Genomic DNA, 21,596 nt, shown 5'->3' with positions numbered 1-21,596 from the left:
AAACAGTTGAAGGATTATCTAACTTTTCTGACTTAAAGACAGTTTAAATTTGAAAAGACTTGGTTCCATGGGGTTGTGGTAGCTAATTTATCGTGAGAATTAAATACAAACATGTCAAGGTCTGAGCTAACCGAGTAATGTGACAAAAACAGCTGGGCAGACAGGAGAGCAAACAATCCTAATATTACTTTTCCCTTGTAACAATATTAATACTTGAACATAAATTAATTATACATTCATTATGGTGTTTTAAAACAGTCACGCCCAAATAAGTTCATATCATCAAAAGATGTACACACACTATACGCCTGCTTAAGCACAGCTTTTTGTCCAACAGCTCTTGGCCACATGTTGACAGGATCCTCTGCTTCTCAAGCTAATATAGGTCTAGCTGTCATTTTGTAGAAGACACTGAAACTTCAAACCTCACCAAGCTGGGGCTCTGGTGTTGGAGACACCAGGACAAAACCAGTGGTTCTCAAACGAGCTTGCATCCCAGCCACCTGGAGGGTTTGTAAAACACCCTGCTAGTCCCTGTTAATGAAGCCCCCAAATCTCTGCCTCAAGAGAGTTAGATGGGGTATGATTCTGTGTTTCTGACAAGTGCCCAGGAACCCCACTTTGAGAACCACTGGCTTAACAACTAGGCCCTGAGCACCACCCCATTGCTGTTCAGTGACACCAGCTCCTGTCCACTGTTCGCCTGCAGGGGGCAGTGTGGAGCTGGTCCTTTGACACCACTGCTCAGCATCTTCTGGTGTCAAGAGAAATCTGGGCCTGGCTAACAGGGCACTTCCCTGCTAGCCTACAATGCACTTTACAACTAAAGCCATATACGGTATATTTGAAATGTTTTGTTTAATGCTGCAAAACTTACCCTAGGGGACAGAGGATGTAAAATGAAAAGGCACGTCATCAAGTCGTCCTTGGAAATGAGTTGTTTTTCTTCAAAATAACTTCACTTTCACTTCCGAGCCCAAACACTCTATGAGGTAAACAGGCTCTTGTACCTCAGGGACAGGGGGCAGGGGCTGTGGTCACTCCAGGACTCTAAAACAGGGTCTGGGCGTGAGAACCCTGAGCAGCCGGAAGACAAACGCCTTCCTCAAGTTTAGAAGGAAGGTACCATATGAATCCTTGAAGGAGGCCCCCAGAAACAAGCTTTTCAGTCGATCTGGGAAGGAGCCATTTCTGAGTTTGTTTCAAGACCACAAATAAAAGCAGCACACAGGCTCCAAGGCACAGGCAGGATGCTCTGCACTCCCCAGGGCCCCTGCCAGCTGGTCCCGTGGCTCCACCCGGCTGGAGGGGCTTGGTCATACCCTATCAGCTCACTGAGCTGGGTTATCTAGCGCGTCCTATATTAGAGAAAGGGAATCTGCAATGGCGGTGGAAGTCCTGAGCAGCTACTGCCCCAACTCTGCATTGCACACTCAGACTTGACCTCAAAGGGGTCTTCCAAGTCAGGTGTACTACAGGGGTTCACAGCAGCGAACGGCAGCCCCCCCCTGACCCTGTGGCCCTCCCATTAACTTCTTTCCCAATCACAGGGACAAGAATGTGCCAAGAGAGCCTGCCCAGGCAGGCAGCCCAGGGTGGGCCGGGCTAAGATGAAACCAGCACTGTTGAGGGCCTGGAGTGGCTGCTGTCAGGTAAGTGGAAGCTCATGTGGTCATTGTGTGCAAATGAGGGGCTCATCTTAAGTGGCTCAGTGGGGAGCGGGCCTGGTGGGAATTTCTGGCCTCCACAGCAAAGGTTCTGTGCACAGCCTGCCTCCCGGTAAAGTGCGGTGTGCCGGGGCTGTGCTTGGGGTACCGCTGGGGGCAGCAGTGGGCTCAGCCAAGGGGTGCCAACAGGAGCCCACCTGAGAAAAGCCTGTGTCACCAGGGAAAAGCTGACGTCAGGACACACAGCTCTTGGCTCCCACAGCGTAACAGCTTCTGAACCCAACGGGGGAAAGGCTCATGAGTTAAAGGGGACTCTTCCAAGGAGGGGACAGTCTTCAGAGGGACACAAAAGAACGGTCTTCGGAAAGGATTACCTTAGGACTAAGTTAGAAAGACACAGGCTTGTCTCCCCCACAAGTCAATTTAAGATTGCTACTATTGCTTCTTTCAGAGGGTCACGAAAAAAATTTAAGCCTTGAAAAAAGAATTCAATTAGTTTAAAAGAGCAACAATGTTGGGGGGACCCCAGGTCATTTGGCTCACAAGCTGCTTTAGCATCATCTGGCCTCAGGAAGCGTCCCTGGATATCCACCCACTTTCTGTGAGGAAATTTAAAATCCTTTTCTTTAGGACCTTGTCCAGATAACTGGGAAGGCGACTTTTAGAGGGGATCCCTTGTCGTTTCTGGAGGTGATCTTTAATTATAATAGTCTTCACAGTCACATAGCGTGCGGGACTCAAGTTCAAAGAGCTACAGAGAACCTTCTCCCGATCTGACAGCAGCTCAAACCCAGGAAGGTTCTCTATGGCTGCAAACTCGCCGTCTTTGCCGTCGTCCTTGCCCCGTTTGGAGCTGGCCAGGTTCTTGTTCTCCTTCCTCCTCTCCCGTTTGTGCCTGGCAGCCTCATACTCGGCCGACTCCTCCATCTTCGTAATGCCGTTGCGCCGGTACCTCTGCAGCTCTCTGATCTTGGCGCGAAGCATCTTCTCCTTGTGCATGTTTTCAAATAAGTCGTCGAACTCTTTGCAGGACATGAACTGGTAGAGAGGCCGCAGTTTCAGCCGCAGCTCCTTCTCCTCCTTGGTGATCTTTCGTTTTAGTGTCTTCTCCTTCTCCTTCTTGTCCTTGCCCAGGAAGGCTGGCACCAGGTTGTAGTCACGGGCAATGTTCTTCCGGCGCTGCCTCTCCTTCAGCTTCCGCACATACATGTCTACATGGGCACGCTTGAGCTCGATCTCCACATCATCATCATCATAGTTCACAGAGAGCCCACTGATGAGTGTCTCAGCATCCTGGTCATACTCGATCTCATAGTCATCACGCAGTGGCATGTAGCCCAGCTGCTGCTGCTCAGCCACCGAGATGTCCAGTGGGGGCAGAGGGGTGGTGAGGCTAGGTGAGAGAGGGCCCCCGCTGGGGCAGGTATGATCTGTCACCCGGTTGGGGATGGTGTCAGGGATGCAGGCTTTGCCCAAGTTCCCATGGATGTACATGCTGACATAGTGCTCCATCACTTCCTGGGGAGTCCTTGAAGCACCAACATGCGCAGCCATGTCTTCCTATAATGACAAAAGCTAGACCATCAAACCACTTCACTCAAGTTCTTCTCACACTCTCACCAAGTTTACTTGGGCTACTTCCTATCAATGTTGTGATTTGTCACACACACACACACACACACACACTATCCCCCACATATGTTCAGATATGCATCCCAACCAGATTGGCACTGAAGAACTTCCACAGATGTGCCCAAGAGGAAGCTCTAGAGCCACAGACTTGTTCGAGGCTATGTGGGAACAGGTGACCAAGCTGGGATGAGAACTAAAAGTCATTCTTCACTCTCTGGCTTCTTAAAGAGAAACTCAGCCATGTGCTACGGTCCGTTTTACCCACTGCAAACCCTGAAGAGCACTTGAAGACGGTCTGCTGTTAGAGGACACACTTTCATTCAGACTTGCCAACTTGTGCACAGGGCAAAGCAAGTCCACGCAGCATGACAACAAAGGGGACTGTTTCTTGCTGCAGCTCTAGGACAAAGAGGACCAGGACTCTCAGCATTGTCCCAGCCTTAGCTTCTGGAACCCAAGTCTGTTCCTCTCTGAGGTGGCTATGGATGATGGACATGCAGAGACTAAGTGCAGTGCCGCCGCCACTGCTGAAAACATTCTCCACTCCTGCAAGAGAGGAAACTAAATGGCTCCCTCAATCTTTTCCTTTTGCCAAGAGGCCTCTTCCTTAAAGTCAACCGCTAAAGCCACTTCAGAAAGTAATTGCTCAAAATGCACACTCATTTCCCGGCTGCTATTCTCAACACTAGTCCCAGAACCAGCAGCACCTCTTTGAGCTGCAGGTTATACACAGTTCAGTGAAGGGCAAGTTGCTTTGGGCCCCATATGGTCATACCTAATCTAGTCTCTGTGCCGCTGTCAGTCAGTTGGAGCTGCTGGCTGTCCTGATGATAAGCTAGGTGCTGTGAAAGGTAAAGAGGCCCAACTCAGCTGCGCAGCCCTCTATCTGGACCTTTTCTGGGACACAGACCTGGAGTATGGAGCTAGGACCCTTCCCACAGGCCTGAGGAGACATTGTAGGTTAACCCTAACAAGGCAGAATGAAATTCTGAGACACAGATACAGGTTCACCTAAGACTCCTAAGGAGAAAAGTAAAGATTATAGCAAGGGGTACTCTGCTCTTCTGGGGGTGAAGTCTATGACTCCAACCTTAAATGTCACTACTAGCTTCACCCCTACTTGTTTCTCTCTGGAAGCATTCTAAAAAGCCAAAGTATGACTGTGCCCAGCAGCTGCTGGTCCTCGTAGAGCCTCTGATCCTGTCTAGCAAAGAAACAGCCACACTCAGGCCAGGCAGGGTCTGATTTCCTTGGAGATGTTCCTCCAGGCTTTGGTGAAAAGTCCCAGGAGTGGCCTCCAAGGCCTCTCACTTGCAAAGATTTGCATACATGTACATGTGCTGCAGAATCAGATCTGTTCCTTAATCATTCCCCACCTCTTTGCTCTCTTACGGAACCTTGAGGTCACTGATTCAGCTCAATTAGCTGACCACTGAGCCCAAAGATGTGAAATCTTCAGCTGAGGTCCCATTCACAGAGTAGTGGAAGGGTCAGGCACATTAGGAGGCACCAGCACAGCACCCAGGGCTGTGATCAGCATCATCAGTCCTGCTACTCGGAACGATCTGGTTCACTGGAAGCTGTGTGTGTGTGTGTGTGTGTGTGTGCGTGTGCGCGCGCGTGCGCACAGGTGTGCGGGTGTACATGTGTTCCAAGCCCACATTCTCCCAAAGCTTTCCTTCTGGCTCCACCTCCTGTTCCCTTCACTCTTGCTGCTTCCCAGTCTGTGAGTCCTTCTCTTAGGCATTTTGTTGGAGTAAAAGTAACAGGCAAGAGCACCTATACATCATCTCACTGAAACCTCACAGCTGCACCCAGGAGAGCAGTGCTCTCACTACCCACAATTCAAGGTCAATAAACCTTTGGGTGAGCTACCATAGGGCACATGGCCAGCTGACACTGGCAGCTCAAATTCAGCAGTCTGGCTAGGACAACTGCCTGTCACCAAGTGCTTGTCACCCCGGGGCCTCTCATGACTGTCAGTGCAGCATGTGCTGAGGAGCCTGCCTCATACAATTCCTGTGAGCACACAGGGCAAGGCTGTACTACAGGCCACTGCTTCTTCCTGGTTCAACCAGCTCTCAAAGATGCTCCACAGGATGGCAGGTCCTGACTCTGACTGGCGGAAGGGTAGTATGCACACAGCTTCTGATGCTTCCAGCACCTTGCTGGGGCAGGCAACCTTGACTATGTCGGGCCTCCCAATTTCCTTCCTGTCCTTCCTCTTTAGCAGACAACCCTGCCACAACCCAGCTGACACTTAACTATATTGTTGTCTTTATTCTCCCAGCAGCTGGACTGTGAAGAACAAAGCAGGCTGAGGTTAGCCATGACCAGGGGCTGGACTTCGCAGTAGGAATGTGTGCCCTGTGTCTAGAGGGGGCCCTGGCTCTCCCCCCACACCCCCTTCAAATGAAGGAGCTTCTAAAGAGGCAGAAGGCAAAGGCAACCCCCTTTCCTCAGAGGTACGGCAAGGGGCTGCCAGGAAGAAACAGGAAACATAATCCACCTGAAAGCATTCTGAAGCCCCCCAGGGGAAGGGCAGGTCCAAAGCAGAGATCACACTATCCTGAGAAGTGCCTCTAGGCAATTCTGCCTCATTCTCCTCACCCCCAGGTGGTAAATGCTAGACAAAGCCTCTCAAGTCCGCCATGAGCTCTCACAGCTAAGACACTGCTGCACCTGCTACTCCAGCATGGCTCTGCACCCTCAGATCAGACCCTCCCAGAATCTTGAGAGGGGCAGCAGGACAGTGTGGCCAGGAAAAGGGAGGCACGGCCACCACCAGCTCCCTAGGCTGGCAGGCTAGCTCAGCCAGTTATGCAAAGGGACATCTAGACATGACTTTTCTTCCTGCCGCATAGGGAGCAGCTGGTCCCTGAGACGGTGGCCGACTGACACTCCTCTTGTGGGGTGTTAGGCAAGCCCCAGACCTCATTTCCTTGGACACTGCTCCCACCCTCCTCTCCCCTGGCTGTTCTGATCCAGCTAACATTTGGGAGCCAGTGCTCTACATGACCCTACCCAGGATCTTTCCTCCTCCAGTCTGTCCTTATCATCTCTACTAACCCTCCTGTCAGACGCACAGGCTGATGACACACTCCTATTAACCCCCACAAGCCTTCTGCCCCGGTGTGGTGGTTTGAAAGAATATGGCCCCCAAAGGGAGAAGCACTAGTAAGAGGCGTGGCCTTGTTGGAGTGGGTGTGGCCTACTCCACACCTTGTTTTGTTAGAGGAAGTGTCACTGTGGAGGTGGGCTTTGAGGGCTCATCTATGCTCAAGCCACACCCAGTGGTTCAGTCCATTTGCTATTGCCTTCTGATCAAGATGTAGCTAGAATCATGTCTGCCTGCATGCCGCCATTCCTGCCATGACGATAATGAATTAAACCTCTGAAAATGTAAGCCACCCCAATGAAATGTTTTCCTTTATAAGAGTTGCCATGGTCATGCTGTCTCTTCACAGCAGTAGAAACCCTAACTACGGCACCTGGTGAAAAGGCGGATGGTCCCTGAGACCCTACAGATGACAAGTCAGTGTCTGGCTGGTACCTGGCACCAGCAGATCTGTGCTATGCTGTCAGTGTCCCAATGAGACATGAACCACAAAGACCAGGGCACCGAGTCTACCTGGATTCGTCCTTCAGTACACTTGCTTTTCATCAGTAAGTGCGGGACATTTGCCTCAGAGTTTGGGGCAATTGTAAGAGTGAGGGAACAAAGCAACATGCCTGCCTTGAGGCCTGGCACCAGGGAATGGACATCAACCTTAACACCATCACAGCCCTGTCTGGCACTTGGCACAAAGGAGTGGGAATCAGCTTTTAATACCCAAACACACACTGGCTGGGGCTTAAGGTTTTTCCCATCATGACTATATGTAAGCTCTCATGCATTCATTGACCACCCCACAGGAGGAGTCCTCATCTTCAGCCTTCCGCTTGGGGCAAGCCAGCTTCTGCCTAGCTCACAAATACAACCAACTCCTAGAACACAAAATACCCGCTTCCTCCATGCTACCTTCATACCTACGCAGCCTTTCCTTGTCCTTCTCACCACTGGACGCGGCGTTCTACTCCTCCACACTGCGAGGTCCCAGCTGTCCCAGCGGTGCCTCCCCACAGGGGCTAGCACACAGCAGATTGTTGAGCACATGCCAGTGGATACAGGAATGACTGCACGATGCAGCAATCCGCACACTGGACATGGTTTGCCTGTGGATGCCAACTGTCATCTAAAGAGGGAAGATGTGCCACCCAGGCTACTCTGCCTGCCCCTAGGTTCCTCTTACTACATTCAAAACCACATAAGCTGGCCTGAACCCCATTTCCCTCTGCTGGATGCCCCGGAGAGGAGCTGGTCCTCTTAAACTGCCTCCTCTGTGACAGTTTAATGTCTTTAGAGCCAAGTGACAAAACTGACCGCTTGCCCCGCAAAGGCTCTGATCATCCTGAACCTCTGCATGTCTACATGTTTGTGTTCACATGCTCCAGAGGTCCTACATCATTCACCCAGCAGAGTCCACCACAGCGCAGCTGTCTGGAGGCTCTGAGCACCCCAGCAGGCCTGACCTGTGTGTGTTGCTGAGGGCCACCTCCTTCCTCAGTCAACCTCCCTACTACGGTCTTCTCCCTTCTGTGACTTCTCTGTAGTACAGATCCCAACTAGACCCCATGTAAAGCCTGGTAGTACCACACCACCAGCTGCGCCAGTAAGCGTCTGGTCTCCAACCACATAATGCTCTTAGTGCTGGAGTGGAGGCCCAGACTATGATCACACCTGGCTGTCATGGACAAAGCTATAGAAGTCTTGGCAAGCAGCTTGGATCCTCACAGTTGCTGTCTTCAACTGCAGGCTAAGAACATAAACTTATACCCTGCCCCCCAGTGTTGCTTGCTCAAGTCACATGACTCGGGTACATAAAGGCACAGCACAGAGCTGGCACAGGCTCTCCACAGGTCCAGACTGGGACATGCGTCTGTGTAACAGCATACAAGCTCAGAAAAGCAGCACATCTCCAAGCTGTGGTGCCTCTGGTGAAGAAGAACAAGGCTCAGAGGAGTAAAGCAACTGGCCTAAGAGAGCACAGGTGGAGGGAGGGGTCACAGGGCCTCCTCTCTCCCTGTGTGAGGATCAGTGGGTGCACCTCTCAGACTGGCCCTAAGACTCCTGCTGCTTCAGCAGGTAGCAGTCCATCAACTCCACACAGGCAGCCAAGGCCCAAGACTCTTCCCTTGGGATTTACTTCTTCCAAAGCAGAGCCTGGGCCTCATGAGAACCCGCATCCCAAGCTCCTCTGGCCGTAGAGCCTGAGAGCGCTGCTTCAGAAGAGGCCTTCCCCACCCAGCCTGTCATTCATCCACATTTTAAATGCCTGAGTTCCTGGGGGCCGTGTGCTTCTCTATGCTGCACAAATGGGGCACAAACACTAGCAGACTCTACAGCCCAAGATTTCCTTAACAAAATAAAATATAGTAAGATAGAACGAAAACCATCGCATCGAAGTTGGACAAGGTAAACCAATGAAGAAAAAGAGCTCCAAGAGAAGTCACAAGAATCAGTGACCCACTCCTTCATAGACTCAGGAGTCCCGTACACATTTTAAACTGAAGCTATAATATCTATGCAAAGGACCTGGCGCAGACCCATGTTGGCCCGGTGCATGTTGCTTCAGTCCCTGAGTTCATATGAGCTGTGCTTACTTGATTCAGAGGGCCTTGCTCTCCTAGCATCCTTCATCCCCTCTGGTTCTTACACTCTTTCTGCCTCCTCTTCCACAGGCTTCCCCCGAGTACAGTCCAAGTTTTCAAGAGATAAAACAAGCTCAGTGCTGGGCTCCCCAGGAACTAATACTCTCACTCTTTTTAGTGGCTACTCTGGAGATAAGTGCTGGAGGAATGATGTAAGGAAGGAAAGTCTCTCTGAATGTAAGGACAAAGATCAGTCACAGTCTTGACTAGGGAGAAAGTACTTCAGGCAGAAGAAAGGAAAATTATCAAGGGAGTAAGCATGAGACACAGGGAACCATAAATGTTGTCAGGCCTTGGAGGCACTGTAGTGTAATTGAAGGAGAACTGGAAGTTGCTAAGGGCCAAAGAGATGCAGCTTATGTTTTAAAAGCCCTATTGTTGGTGGGTGAGAAGTTGCTATAGAACGGAAGGAGAAAGCAGGTAAACCATGAGAAGTGATCACAGCAGGAGGTAAACACCAGCATGGTTGGGGCCAGAATTAGCAGCTACATTCTGCACATTTTTTTTTTTTAAATAGAATGACAGCTGACCAAAGGGATGTGAATGAAGGGCTTCAAGTTGGCTGAGGACAAACTGAGGCTGGGTTACCATGGGCAATCAGGTAAAGAGGGATGGATGTCATCAGGTAAGAGACAAGCTCCAGGAACCGAGCAAATGAATGCAATGTTTTCAGCTCTGAGGCTCTTCTTCAGGGTGCTTCATGCTGCCTGATCTGTACAAAGCAAATGCTCAATACACAGCAACAAACACCACTTATAGACAAAGCAACCAGACGTTTTTTGGAGAGCAGGAATCATGGTGTTGGCCATCGGGAAAGCATCTGTAGAGCAGAATCTTTCCTAGGTGGGGGAAGTGGGTCCAGAAGGTCACTCACTGTATGCTGACCTGGAATAGGAGAGCAGTATGGCTAGAGTAGGGAAGCTCAGAGAAGCAGGACCCTACCACACTGGGGAAGAGTCTGGACAGGACAGGGTCATGTTTAGCTCCCTGCTTCTCTGAAAGCCTGAAGATGTTATATGTGCCTGGTGGTAATGGTGACAACACAGATAGCTCTTCCCTAACATAGGTGAGGAATAGAAGGAGAGCTCCTTAGAGTTCCCTAGAGAACAACCAGGAGCCCAGCACACTATCTGGCTGGCACACCAATGCTCTTGCCACCAGCAAGCCTCTGCTACAGACACCTGACAGCTAGAGAGCAGACCCCTGACTCCATGCCTCCTCACGAAGACGTCTTTGTTCATTCTTTCCTGACCACCCATCACACCATGCCCTGGGTGCTGTGGAGAGCAAGAATTAAACAAGACACTGCTACCCCACAGAGAACCCTAGCACAGGGCACATGCTGACATCCTCAGAAGGCACACGAAGCCCTGAATACGAACTAAGTGCATGCGGGATGGGCAGCGCAGGCTTCTGCCCTTCCTCATCACTGTGCCCAGGAGAACCCAACCCTACCAGGGAACTCAGCAGGGACCATGGGGTCTAGCTTGCTGCCATCTGGCTCGGAGCGAAGCTTGGCAAGGCACAGGGCCTGCCCTCCGCCCGCGTTCAATGCACACCTTATGAGGACGAGTGTGAAGGGCAGACAGCTCCGTGTCGGGGTCACGGGTCAAGGCCCTGCTCTACCAGCTGTGTAGCCGCGGGCACCCAACATTCTCCGGGCAATCCCGCCCCGCCACCTGCGGCCCTCCGCAGCGTGCACCGAGCCAGCCAGCCATGCCCTCCTTGTAGCTAGGGCCTGCCGCTCACCCAGTTGCCGAAGCCGAACTGCTCGATGGCGTCCAACAGCAGCTGCTCCTCGCGGCTGGTCCAGCCGCCCTCCGCCTCAGGCCCCCAGAGAGTGAATCGTCCGCCGTCCACCAGCTGGTAGCCGTGGTAGCGGCGGTGGTGGCCGATCTCCGCGCCAGCCGAGAAGCACTCGGGGCACAGCTCGATGTCCTGGCACTCGGTGCAGCGGAAGCGCAGCGGGCTCACCTCGGCCAGGCAGTACACGCAGTACTTCTTGCCCAGCTCCGCCATCTTCCCCCGCTCGCCCGCCGCCCGGCCCGCAGCCGCCGCGCCCCCGGCCGTCAGCACCCCGCCGCCTGCCGGGCCTACCGCGCCCGCCGCGTCCGCGCTGCTGCCGGCCGCTGCCACGGCCGCCCCCGCCCAGGCGCCGCCGGAGCCCGCCAGGCGGGCCGCGTCCCGCCTCAGCACGCAGGCGCCCTCCGGCCCGGCCCGGCCGCCGCCGCCGCCGCCGCCGCTGTCTCCCCGCCGCATCGCGCAGGCGCCCCGCGCGCGCCCCCTCGCGGGCGGCCAAGCCTCCTCTCTGCGCCTGCGCGCCACCGCCTCCCTCCGCCTCATGGGCTCGCGCAGCTGCACGGTCCCGCCCCAAGCCTGACAGCCGGCGAGGCGCAGACAGGAAGCCGGTCTTGTGCGCCACGCCTCTCGAGAGCCAGCGTCCAATCAGCGCCTGCCTTCACCTGTTCGTGGTCCTTCATTGGCTTAATATTGCTGGGAGGCGGCGAGATAGGGAAGGCAGGCGACCAATCGCGGGGCCCACCGCGCGCGCCCTGGTTGCCCCGGGAAACCTAACAGCAAGCTGCAGCGGTCCTCAGACCCGAGACAGCAGGTCGAGCATGGACAGCCACGACGGGGACACCGAAGGCGAAGGAAAAGCCGAGGAAGGCCTGACCAAGAAGTCTTCCGAGACCAAGGTCACCTTCGATCCTCAGATCCCGGCCGACCCTGCGGAGCCAGAGTTGGAGCCGGAGCCGGCATCGGAAACGGAGTCAGAGCCTGGACCAGAGACCCAGCCGGTTGCGGACGAACCCAAAGCAGAGGCTTCAGAGGGGAGCGATTACGCGCATGCCGAGGTCCCGGAAAGTCTAGAGGCCGCCGAGGCTGCGGGCGAGGCAGTAGAGGCCGCGAGTGAGGCCGTGTCCCGAGAGCCAGAGAGTCTGCCAGAGTCTGAGACCAAGCAGGAGTCCAAGGAGCAGGACGAGGACGAAGACGACGATGAAGACGAGGACGAGGATGAGGACGAGGACGAGGACGAGGAACCGGACCAGCCGGAGAAGCAGGATAAGGTGAAGAGGGTGAAGAGCAAGGAGTCACGGTTCCGCCCCCAGCTGCCACTGACCACGATCGTCGAGGAGGCGGCTGCTCCAGCCCCACGGGCTGAGAGAGAGCGAGCAAAGGAGTTAGAGCAGAAGCGAGGTAGCCAGGATATCGAGGGGATAGGTCGAGAACGACGCAAGAAAAGCAAAGAAGAGCATCTTCAACCTGGAGATGAGGAGGATGAGGATGAGGATGAGGACTACGAAGACTTTGAGTGGTCTGCGGATTTTCGGAAGCTGCAAGAGCAGCAGCTGCGGGGTGAGCTAGTGGACCAGTACCACGCCTTGCTGGTGGAGCGGAGCCGGTACCAGCGCTACAATGTGTACCTACAGCAGAAGATCTTCGAGGCGCTACGCAAGAAGGGCATGGAACCAGCTGAACCCGCGGACAAGGGCGCGGGACCAGACTCCCCCGAGAAAGAGCAAGCATACTTGCGCTATCTGGCCATGCTGGAGGAACTGAAGAAACAAGAAGCGGACGACCTAGAGTGGTACCGCGAGGAGGTGCGTGAGATGAAGCAGCAGTGCCAGGAGAAGCAGGCCAGGGTGGAGAAAGAGTGGCGGCGCTTCCAGGCCCTCAAGAAGCAGGTAGTGATGCAGGTCATGGGCAGCTGCCGCATGCGCGGTGGGCGCCAGGCGGCTCTGAGAGAGGTGGAACAAATCCAGGCGCTGGAGGATAAAAAGGAGAAGGAGATGAGCGCAGTGCGTCTCGAGAACGTGCAGCTGAAGCAGAGCCTGGTACACTTCGAAACCAGGATGAAGGCCCAGGAGGACTTGGCTGAGGGGCTGCTCCTCATTGACTTTGAACAGCTCAAAATTGAGAACCAGACCTTCAACGAGAAAGTCGAGGAACGAAACGAGGAACTTTTAAAACTGCGCACTAAGGTGACCAGCAACGTGCAGATTATAACCCATGTGAAGGAAAAGCTGTCTTTCATAGACATGGAGAACGCATGCAAAAAGGCACAACTTTTGGAAATCGAGGCCCAGGTGGCCCTAGGAAGAGACCTATTGACAAAGACGAAGCAAGCCCGAGACAGCCTGCGAACTGACAACATCAGGCTGAATCAGAAATCTGGGCTTCTGGGTAAGGAATCACTGCTCCGAGACTTTGAGGAAAAGGTGGAGAGGACAGAGTATCTCAACAAGCGGCTGGAATCCCTGAAGCGCATTCACGCAGGGCTGACCTTGTCCTGCAAAGGGGTGAAGCAAAAGATCAGAGAAGCCAAAACTTTCCTCCCCTCTTGACAGTCCTTGACAGGACAGTTGGCAAAACCTCCAAAACTCTAGTCTGCCCTCCCTTGTCATTCTATGTGACTTGGGATGCAACTTTATTTTTGTCATTTCCAGCTTCCAAATTCCTGCTAAACACATCTGGTTAGCAGTAATTCTACATAAGGTTAAGTAAAATATTTCTAGAGAGAGAGAGAGAGTGGGGTGATTAAACTGACCAATGATGAAAGCCTTTCTAGCCAAGCAGTCTCATAGTCTAGAGGACTGTTAGAACTGTTTCTTGTCTATATGTAAGGATGGTTTAAAGGTTCAACCAGTGGCCAAGGTACAGAATATCCCTGTGCATTGTTCTAATCACTCAGTCATCTTTGTGCTAGTTAAACTGTATAGCCTTGAGTCACTGTCTCAATTAGCTCACAAATCCCCTCCATCTCTGTTTGTGGGTGTGTGTTGGCATGTGGAGGCCAGAGGAACGTACCAGCATCTCTTGCTCTTCACCTTGATTTTTTGAGACAGGGTCTCTTCCTCAACCGGGAGCATGCAGTTTCGGTTAGAGTGCCCAGCTAGTATGATGATCCTGGGATCTGCTTGTCTCTGTGCCCCAACACTGGGGTTACAGGTATGCAACGCCAAGTCTGGCTTTTTTATGTGGGTGCTGGGGATTTGAGTTCAGATCCTCATGCTTTCAAACAAGCACTCTTACCTCCTGAGCCATAACCTGCATCAGCAATCTGGCTGTTGGCACTACACAACCCTGCTTCCATGACATGACACAATTTTGTTTGCTAAAGTATATTGGCTTTGAAATCAAAGTCAAAACCCCTTTTCTGACATCCATGGCTTGAACATACTTTGCATGAGACCATTCGAATGCATTACTGAGGATAGTTCAAAAACTGATTTCTTCCTTTCCCCCTTGGTTGCTACAATTTTGGTTTTCCCTCTACTCTGTCCATCAAGGCTACAGAGAAGTAGTAACTTACTGAAACTGGAAATGTCGGCTTTGTGGCTCCAACAGCAGAGGGACCCAGGGTCCTGCAGCTGGGGAGGCTCCCAAGTGAAACTGGCAGAGGCACTAGAAGTGACAAGACGGTTCTTCATTGTAATGGTGTCCTTCTGTGTTTTGAGTCCATCAGCAGATTTCTACCTATCAGCTAACCATCTGAATACTCCCTCCTGAACCTTGAACAAGGCAAGCAGTGGTCATGCAGGGCACTAAGGTCAGCATGCCGAGTTGCTAAGGTGTCCTAACTAACAATTATGTAGGAAGTTACCAGTGGGCTCTCAATCACACCACCCCATGCTGGAGGGATTACAACTAATTACAAGACACCCTTCATTTTTTATTATCTCCCTGTGTGGTTCTAATTAAATTCAGGATGAGTGCTTGATCATGAAATTTCATCAAAGTAATTCAGAGCCTGTAAAAAAAAAAATGTAGGCACTGAACACATCCTGCTTGATATTTTAAGTCGATATGCATGAGAAGTGTCCCCTTCAATAGCAAAGGAGGGTCTGTAACTCAGCCACCTACTCAGAGACAGCCTAAGGTATTAGAAAAGGAAACCCCATTTTGGTGACTTGTTACAGTTAAGAGTCTTAAATTATATAAGTAGAAATAGGTTTGTGCAAGTGCATCCACAGATGATGATTCAGGGCGTTGACACTCGTCTGAGCCACCTGTCCCTAAAGTATCACAGTCAATGCCTTCCAGCCATGCTGCTCATGTATTTAACCTCAGAAGGTTCCAGAGAGCAAGTGACAGATGCCATGAAAGGAACGCAGCTTGGAGCACATGTGCAGTGACTAGTCCATCTCTCTCTGAAAATATCCTCATTTTTACTTAAATAATCAATGACAAAATACGTGCATATTTTAATAAAATTGCACTAATTATTTTTGGTTTGGTTTGGTTTTTCAAGACAGGGTTTCCCTGTGTAGCCCCGGCTGTTTTGGAACTAGCTCTGTAGACCAGGCTTACCTAATACTCAGAGACCTGTCTGCCTCTGCCTCTGCCTCTGCCTCCCAAGTGCTGGAATTAAAGGCATGCACAACCACCGCCTCAGCTCACTCCCTAATTTTTTTAAAAAAAATTTAGACAGGGTCTCACTGTATATGCCAACTGGCCTCATTTGTGATCCTCCCCAAAACTAATATTACAGGTGTGTGCTGCCACATCCAGTCTCAACTCTAACATTTCATCCAAATACTGTCAAGGAGGAACACAAGTATACCAAAAGGATATGGGAAGGCCTAAACTGTGATCCTGCTGACCTGAATGGAACCTGTCTAACCCTCATTGTACTGATTCATGAAATGGAGAAGCATTTGAAAAAACAAAAGTGCCTTCCTTTGGGTGATAAAATTAGGAGGAATTTTCTCTTTGTGCTTTTCCATATCCTCATCTTACATATGTATTTATAGCTATATATTAATATAATATTTATAGTATATACATTATATACAAATATTCAAGCAGAATCTAATAAAAGTCGTGGAGATGTAGTTCAGGGATAGAGTGTTAGTCTAGCATGAGCAAGGCCTTGAGTTGGTTCCCCAGGACTGGATTGGAAAATGTACAGCCACATACCAGTTTAAGCAAGGCTTGGTACATGCCTGTAATATCAGCATCACGAGCTACAAAGTGAGACCATGTCTTTCTCTCCCTCTTTCTCCTCCCCACCCTCTCTCTCACACAAGATGCTAAAGGTACAAATCTAGATGCCTGGAGAATGTTCACGGGTTAAGGGCAAGTTCAGTCTCTTATTTATCAATATTTCATAAGCCTGGAAAGGAGCTAGGCCCTCAACCTTTAGTTACAAGGGGAGAAAAAAGGTTGAGGGAATTTCAGTGAATTCTCCAGGATCACGAAGCTTCTAATGGCAATGGCTGGTCACTGACTGTGAGATTCAACTCTAGGGTCCTGCTCTTGCCATCTAGCCAAACTATCTGCAACCTGGGCTTAGTTCTGGTTAGTAGTAGTATCTACTGGAACTCTAGAACAAGGACAAGAAGCTCTTTGGAGAGAAGGTGGCTCCCTCACTCCAAACAAAACTCCCTGCAAGGGATAGGAACCCTGGGGAAAGGAGGAAAGGGAGCTTTGCTGGCTGACTGAAGGGGACCAGAGTAGCACATCATTCCAGAATGAGCGGGCAATGGGGGGTTGCTGGCAGTACTGACAGAAGAGATGCATAGACACTATGTCATGGCCATGTCCCATGTACTCAGCATGCCTGTACATCAAATATTTCATAGCATCTTTAGTCCCACACAAAGCATATCCATTCATTTCCATTCCAGTCTAAGCACTTCCGGGTATGGATGAGGTCCCACCTAAGAACTGGTCTTAGGCCCGGCAGTGGTGGCGCACGCCTTTAATCCCAGCACTGGGGTTGGGGGGGGAGGGGCAGAGGCGGGTGGATCTCTGTGAGTTTGAGGCCAGCCTGGGCTACAGAACGAGTTCCAGGACAGGCCCCAAAGCTACACAGAGAAACCCTGTCTTGAAGAAAAAACAAAACAAAACTGGTCTTAGGATCTAAGGCTGCCCTCTGCTGGCCAGAACCTTGCCCTTGTCCACCTAAAAGCTCTGCTCAAGGTTCAGTAATGTCGCTTCCTCCTGCTGCTGGATTCTAGTGTAGAATAGCGGTTCCACCCCTCTTCAGACATGTTCATGACAGGCAGGGTTTCTGAACTGCTGGCCCCAACCTGAAGGCATCCAGCAATGCACACTGGAAGTATTGGAAGGAATGAGAAATCTAGGCCACAACCAGCCCTGTGTTTGGGCTCCAAAGGTCCAAAGCAAGCATGATCTCTCCAGAAGGCATTCAGGAGTCAGCACTTCTCTTAGGGGTGGTATAGATGCCAGCTCTGCTACCAATCTGCTGAAGGAGCCTGAGCAAGCATTTTATATCATGTTCTTGGAATGGGAACAACGAGTCTCTTACATGGGGCTGCTGCGGAGGTTAATAATCCATGTAGAACACTTGGTCCAGAGCCTGGTATGGCTGGAGGAGTCAGCCAGCCCTCAGCAACTCTAGAGTTTATCGCCTCACCTCACTGCCTGCAAAGAACAGTAACTCAGAGAATGAAGCCACTGGTTTAGAGGGGAAGGCAGGCCCCCTGTCTGTCCCTCCTGGAGGCTGTAGCACATTGGTCCATCTCCCAAGAGTCTTGGGAGACTTGGAGGTGACAGCAGTGAGGGACTGAAAGGAGAGTGGCATATACAAGCATTTGCCCTGTCTGGTTCCAAGTAGCTTGTGGACCCTACCACATACTGTTGTGCGATATTTTGTTTGTGTTCTGACAAATAAAGCTTGCCTGGAGATCAGAGGGCGGAGCTAGCCACTAGTTAATCATAGAAGCTGGGCAGTGGTGGCTCACACCTTTAATCCCAGCACTCAGAAGGCAGAGACAGGAAGTGAAAAGGCAGGAGGACAGAGACAGGATCATGGCTCCTTTAGGTCTGAGGATCCAGAGAGGTAAGAAGTCACTGGTGGCTGCTCCTCTGCTTCTCTGATCTCTGATCTGGTTATTACCTAGATATCTGATTCCTGGTTTTTATCCATAAGACTAATTAGGTTCACGTTCAACATTAACCACTTTCCTAAGTGGCTCACAGGAAGGAGCTCACCCCCTGTGCCCCCAGGTTTACAGGCTCTGGGAAAGCTCCAGAGGGCAAAGAGCTCTGGCTCAGCAGCCAGCACAGAGTAAATAAATATGGTTGTCCGCTCTCATGGGAACACAGACTTAGGGTGGGGAGGTCGAGGCAGCGGAATTCAGGGAGTGCAGCATGGCTGGGATCCCCAGCAACTTGGAGAGAACATGCTGAACTCCGGAATCCCCTGAGGAGAGTAACTGCCCTGCTTTGTGTCTCACAAGCCCTGAATTAAAATTCTGCTACACTTCAAAGCAAGAATGTCAGCTTTAAACCAAAGTACACAGTAAACATAAGTAACAATTTTACATGACTTTATTTTAATAAAACCACGTATTTACAATTCAAAAAGTCCTAGTTTGATACATTTTACTAAATAAAATTAAAGGTTAACTGTACAAGCAATTAAAACATGATATGTAGCAAGTGTTATCAGGAGTTTCCTATTGGCAAACTGTTTAAAAATAGTCACAAACTGAGCAGTTAGAAGTACCTTTGAAGTGAGCACTGCTCCCAAGGTGACAGGAAGCCTCTCCTGCAAGCTCCCTCCAGAGTGAGAGCTGCCCAGCACCCTCAAGTTTGGGGACTGAAAGTGGGGTGGGAGGTGCAGACTTCGGCAGGGTCTGTTTCCAGTTTGCCAAAACAGTAAGGAGTATGAGAGATGTCCTCAAAGTAGAGGAACTTGGAACTGTAGAGCCTCTAAGGAGGGCACATCAGGCTCACACAAACAGGCTATAAAAACCCTGTTTGGACTAGAGATGCAGTCAGTGCTTGGCTGGCATGGAGTCTTGTTTGAGAACTTCATGCATGCCCACAGATTTATGTCAAACAAGAAAAGTTAAGAGCTGGGTTGTGAACACACAGAGAATTCCACAATGGCATTCACAACAAGGTGCCCAAGTCCCCTTGTCACAACACTTTCTGTATGACTTAAGGAATGTCTTTATGTACAGTAAGAAAATATATACATCTTGAGAGAACAGATGCCCATGTCATGGAATAAAACTAGGTACATCTGCAAGGAACAACAGCAGACAGGGCTGGGTAGTCCACTTCTTACAGGCCAGCTGGGCCTGGGCTACATTCAGATCTGATGTCAAGAATGGCTGGATCTGGAGGCCACTGGATGGCTGGTGAAGACATCCTCCTCCAAGAGGTCAGACATCAGCCTTACACACTAAGGCAGAGAGCTATATGGAGGGTGCTCCGTAGCCTCCCTGGAGAAGCCATGAGACTACAGATGAGACTCCAGGAAAAAAGAAAAGTGGTGGCATGGGTGAATGGCATGATAGCCTGCTGATGCATTGGACGATCACAAACAGAGCAGATGAAGGGAACCCATGCAAACACACTGTCATAAGGCTGACCCAAGTCTCCCTGCCACATGCTGTAGTCAGTCAAGGGCTCCCCAATGGCTGTCAGAAACTAGAACGATGGAGAGGATGATTTCTGGGGGTAGCAGGTATGGTTGCAGAGGGCTGTAGACTACAGACCACACAGGCATTTGCTGGAAAATAGGTTCTCAACCCTGGCCTACCTGTACCCCCAGGAACAAGGATGCCAGTGGATTATCAGGAGGTAATCAGTTTCCACAGATACTGGATGTCCTTTGTATTATTCTATGCAAAAACTATTCATCTCTGTGAATTTGGATAATCAAATTACTTATACAAAGTTCTCAAGTCAAGGATAAGCTGCAACAACCACCACCTCCCCAGTAAGCTGAGAGAGCGCAGCTGGAATGGGGCAAGGTTGATGACACTGAGAATCCGGAAGACTGCCTTACTCTTCGGTCCACACAGCAGTGTTTAAAGTTCATCTTCTAAAGCCAGATGGGGACAGGAAAGAATCACTGGCACTTAGAAGGGGTCCAGCTACTCAGGTGACAAAGGCAAAAAAAGACATTCGGCTAAAGCAAGGAAACCATCTCCCACACAATGGTGTTTTCAGAGGCTGCCATGCCCAGCCTCCCAGAAACAAGCAGGTAAGCGAGGAGCAAATTTTACAGTCCCTTCCTACCCCTTTCTTTACAGGGACGGTCTCTACCCCTTCTCAGCATGTGGCTCCCCTGCTCCAACCACAGTTGCAGCCAAGATGCAATGAGTGCTGCTTTGGAGAGTGGGATCCTAATGTGAACTCTCAGCCTTCCTGCCATCAGGTGTCAAGGCAACAGGGTCAAATGTCAACACAAAGGTCAGGTGAATTTTCAGGAGCCTATGAGCATTCACCAGCAACTATCCTACAGGGTCCATCTTCCTTACGCTGTCCTTAGTAGGGAGATTAAAAACACACTTCATCTCTGGAAAGATTATCTCAGTAACTAAATAAGTAACTCCTTTCTTATCCAGCATATGAGCCAATAACATCTCTGAGGTCTCCTAATAATATTTCTCATGCATCTTGGCTAAGAAAGATTGTAATGTACCTTCCAGTAGTTGGCATAATTGCATCACAATTTAATTAACTGCTGCTGGAATAAAGGAGCAAGGAGACAGCCTGCCCTTTCTTGAACCCATGTGGAAAATGCAGTGGCTAGCCATGACCAATTCCAGTGCATAGGTCCACTGAGCTGCTTAAGGCTAAGCCTGGATGTAATTCTTTAAGAGCTATTTTGTTTTAAGGCCAACTCCAGCATCCGAAATCCAACATGGAAAGAGCCCCTGTTCTTCCCAGGCTTCGGTCTGAAAGCACACAGGTGCCATTCGGAGCTCTGCTTCAGTGGCAAGTGGGAGTTACCCGAGCCTCAGTGTCTGAGGGATGGGCTTCCTTTTTCCATTTCCCGGCTGTCTTTCTGCAGCGCAGACAGCACCTAGAATCACAGAGAAGACAGCTATGGTTAGACCCACAGGCCACACTGACCTGAGAATCTTATAGGAACAGTAAAAAAACAGCAGCCATCTAACACTCCCACCCCACCCCCTACATGCCCGTTCTCTGGGCTGGCTAGCCCCTGGACACAACACTGAGGCCCAGGCTTCCCTCCCAGGGCACTAACAAGCCCCCTCCCCCATGTTGTTCATATAGCTGGTCCCTTTCACCAGGATGCTGGCCAGACAGAGGTGTGGCACAGTCTTGACCCCCCCCCCGCCCCCCACCCCCGCCCCGGAGCTGAGGATGACACAGTCTTGAAGTGACTGCTCCCTCCTTTGCTCTCCCAGCTCTTGGCTGACACTTTAAGGGACATCCCACTGCACTGCTGCCTACAGTCTCAGTGACAACCAAAGGCTACACTCCTAAGCCCACTGCATGCCAAGACTGCCATCATCTTCAACCCCACCTTTCCATCTGGATTCAAAAGCCACTATAAGCAATAGGCTGCAAGATTCCAAAAACTTTCACACAGGCCCCCACCCAGCTTTCAGAGGGACTCTCCTTAGCTTCAGGCTCTGTTGCCACCATCTTGAAATTCTCAGTAACTTTAGAGCCAGGGTCCCATGTTTCTATTCACACTGTTCTCTGTTTACTAATCAAAGAAAGGCTCTCCTCTGCCCCTGGATCCCTGATGACAGCAGTCAGTTCTGCTCTCATGTGAACTGAGTACACCTTTTTAATTGCTTTGCT

At 50.9% G+C, this 21,596-nt stretch overlaps 3 protein-coding genes across 14 annotated transcripts in view; 1 reads left to right on the top strand and 2 right to left on the bottom strand.

Moving 5' to 3' along the window:
- Positions 1-2,134: 2,134 nt before the first annotated feature.
- Positions 2,135-11,177, bottom strand: Tada2b (transcriptional adaptor 2B). The gene is made up of 2 exons (XM_006985591.4): positions 10,800-11,177; positions 2,135-3,227 (listed from the first exon to the last, which is right to left on the bottom strand). Exons 1-2 carry the CDS (start codon positions 11,067-11,069, stop codon positions 2,235-2,237), a joined length of 1,263 nt encoding a protein of 420 aa, XP_006985653.1. The 5' UTR covers positions 11,070-11,177; the 3' UTR covers positions 2,135-2,234.
- Positions 11,178-11,422: 245 nt separating this feature from the next.
- On the top strand, positions 11,423-15,277 carry Cfap184 (cilia and flagella associated protein 184). Its single transcript, XM_006985592.4, has one exon. It carries the CDS (start codon positions 11,669-11,671, stop codon positions 13,394-13,396), a length of 1,728 nt encoding a protein of 575 aa, XP_006985654.1. The 5' UTR covers positions 11,423-11,668; the 3' UTR covers positions 13,397-15,277.
- A 3,055-nt stretch (positions 15,278-18,332) lies between these two features.
- Positions 18,333-21,596, bottom strand: part of Tbc1d14 (TBC1 domain family member 14) — a 98,043-nt gene continuing 94,779 nt past the window's right edge. For all 12 annotated transcript variants that reach the window (XM_042285896.2, XM_076545705.1, XM_076545708.1 and 9 more), the window contains one exon: positions 18,333-20,844. In XM_042285896.2, coding sequence (XP_042141830.2) covers positions 20,779-20,844 — 66 coding nt within the window. In that variant the 3' untranslated portion in view covers positions 18,333-20,778. The remainder of the gene's footprint in view (positions 20,845-21,596) is intronic.

This window comes from Peromyscus maniculatus, chromosome 10 (assembly GCF_049852395.1).
Source record: "Peromyscus maniculatus bairdii isolate BWxNUB_F1_BW_parent chromosome 10, HU_Pman_BW_mat_3.1, whole genome shotgun sequence".
Lineage (NCBI taxonomy): Eukaryota > Metazoa > Chordata > Mammalia > Rodentia > Cricetidae > Peromyscus > Peromyscus maniculatus.
The sequence above is the reverse complement of the archived record's forward strand: the minus strand, read 5'-3'. Positions and strand labels throughout refer to the sequence as shown.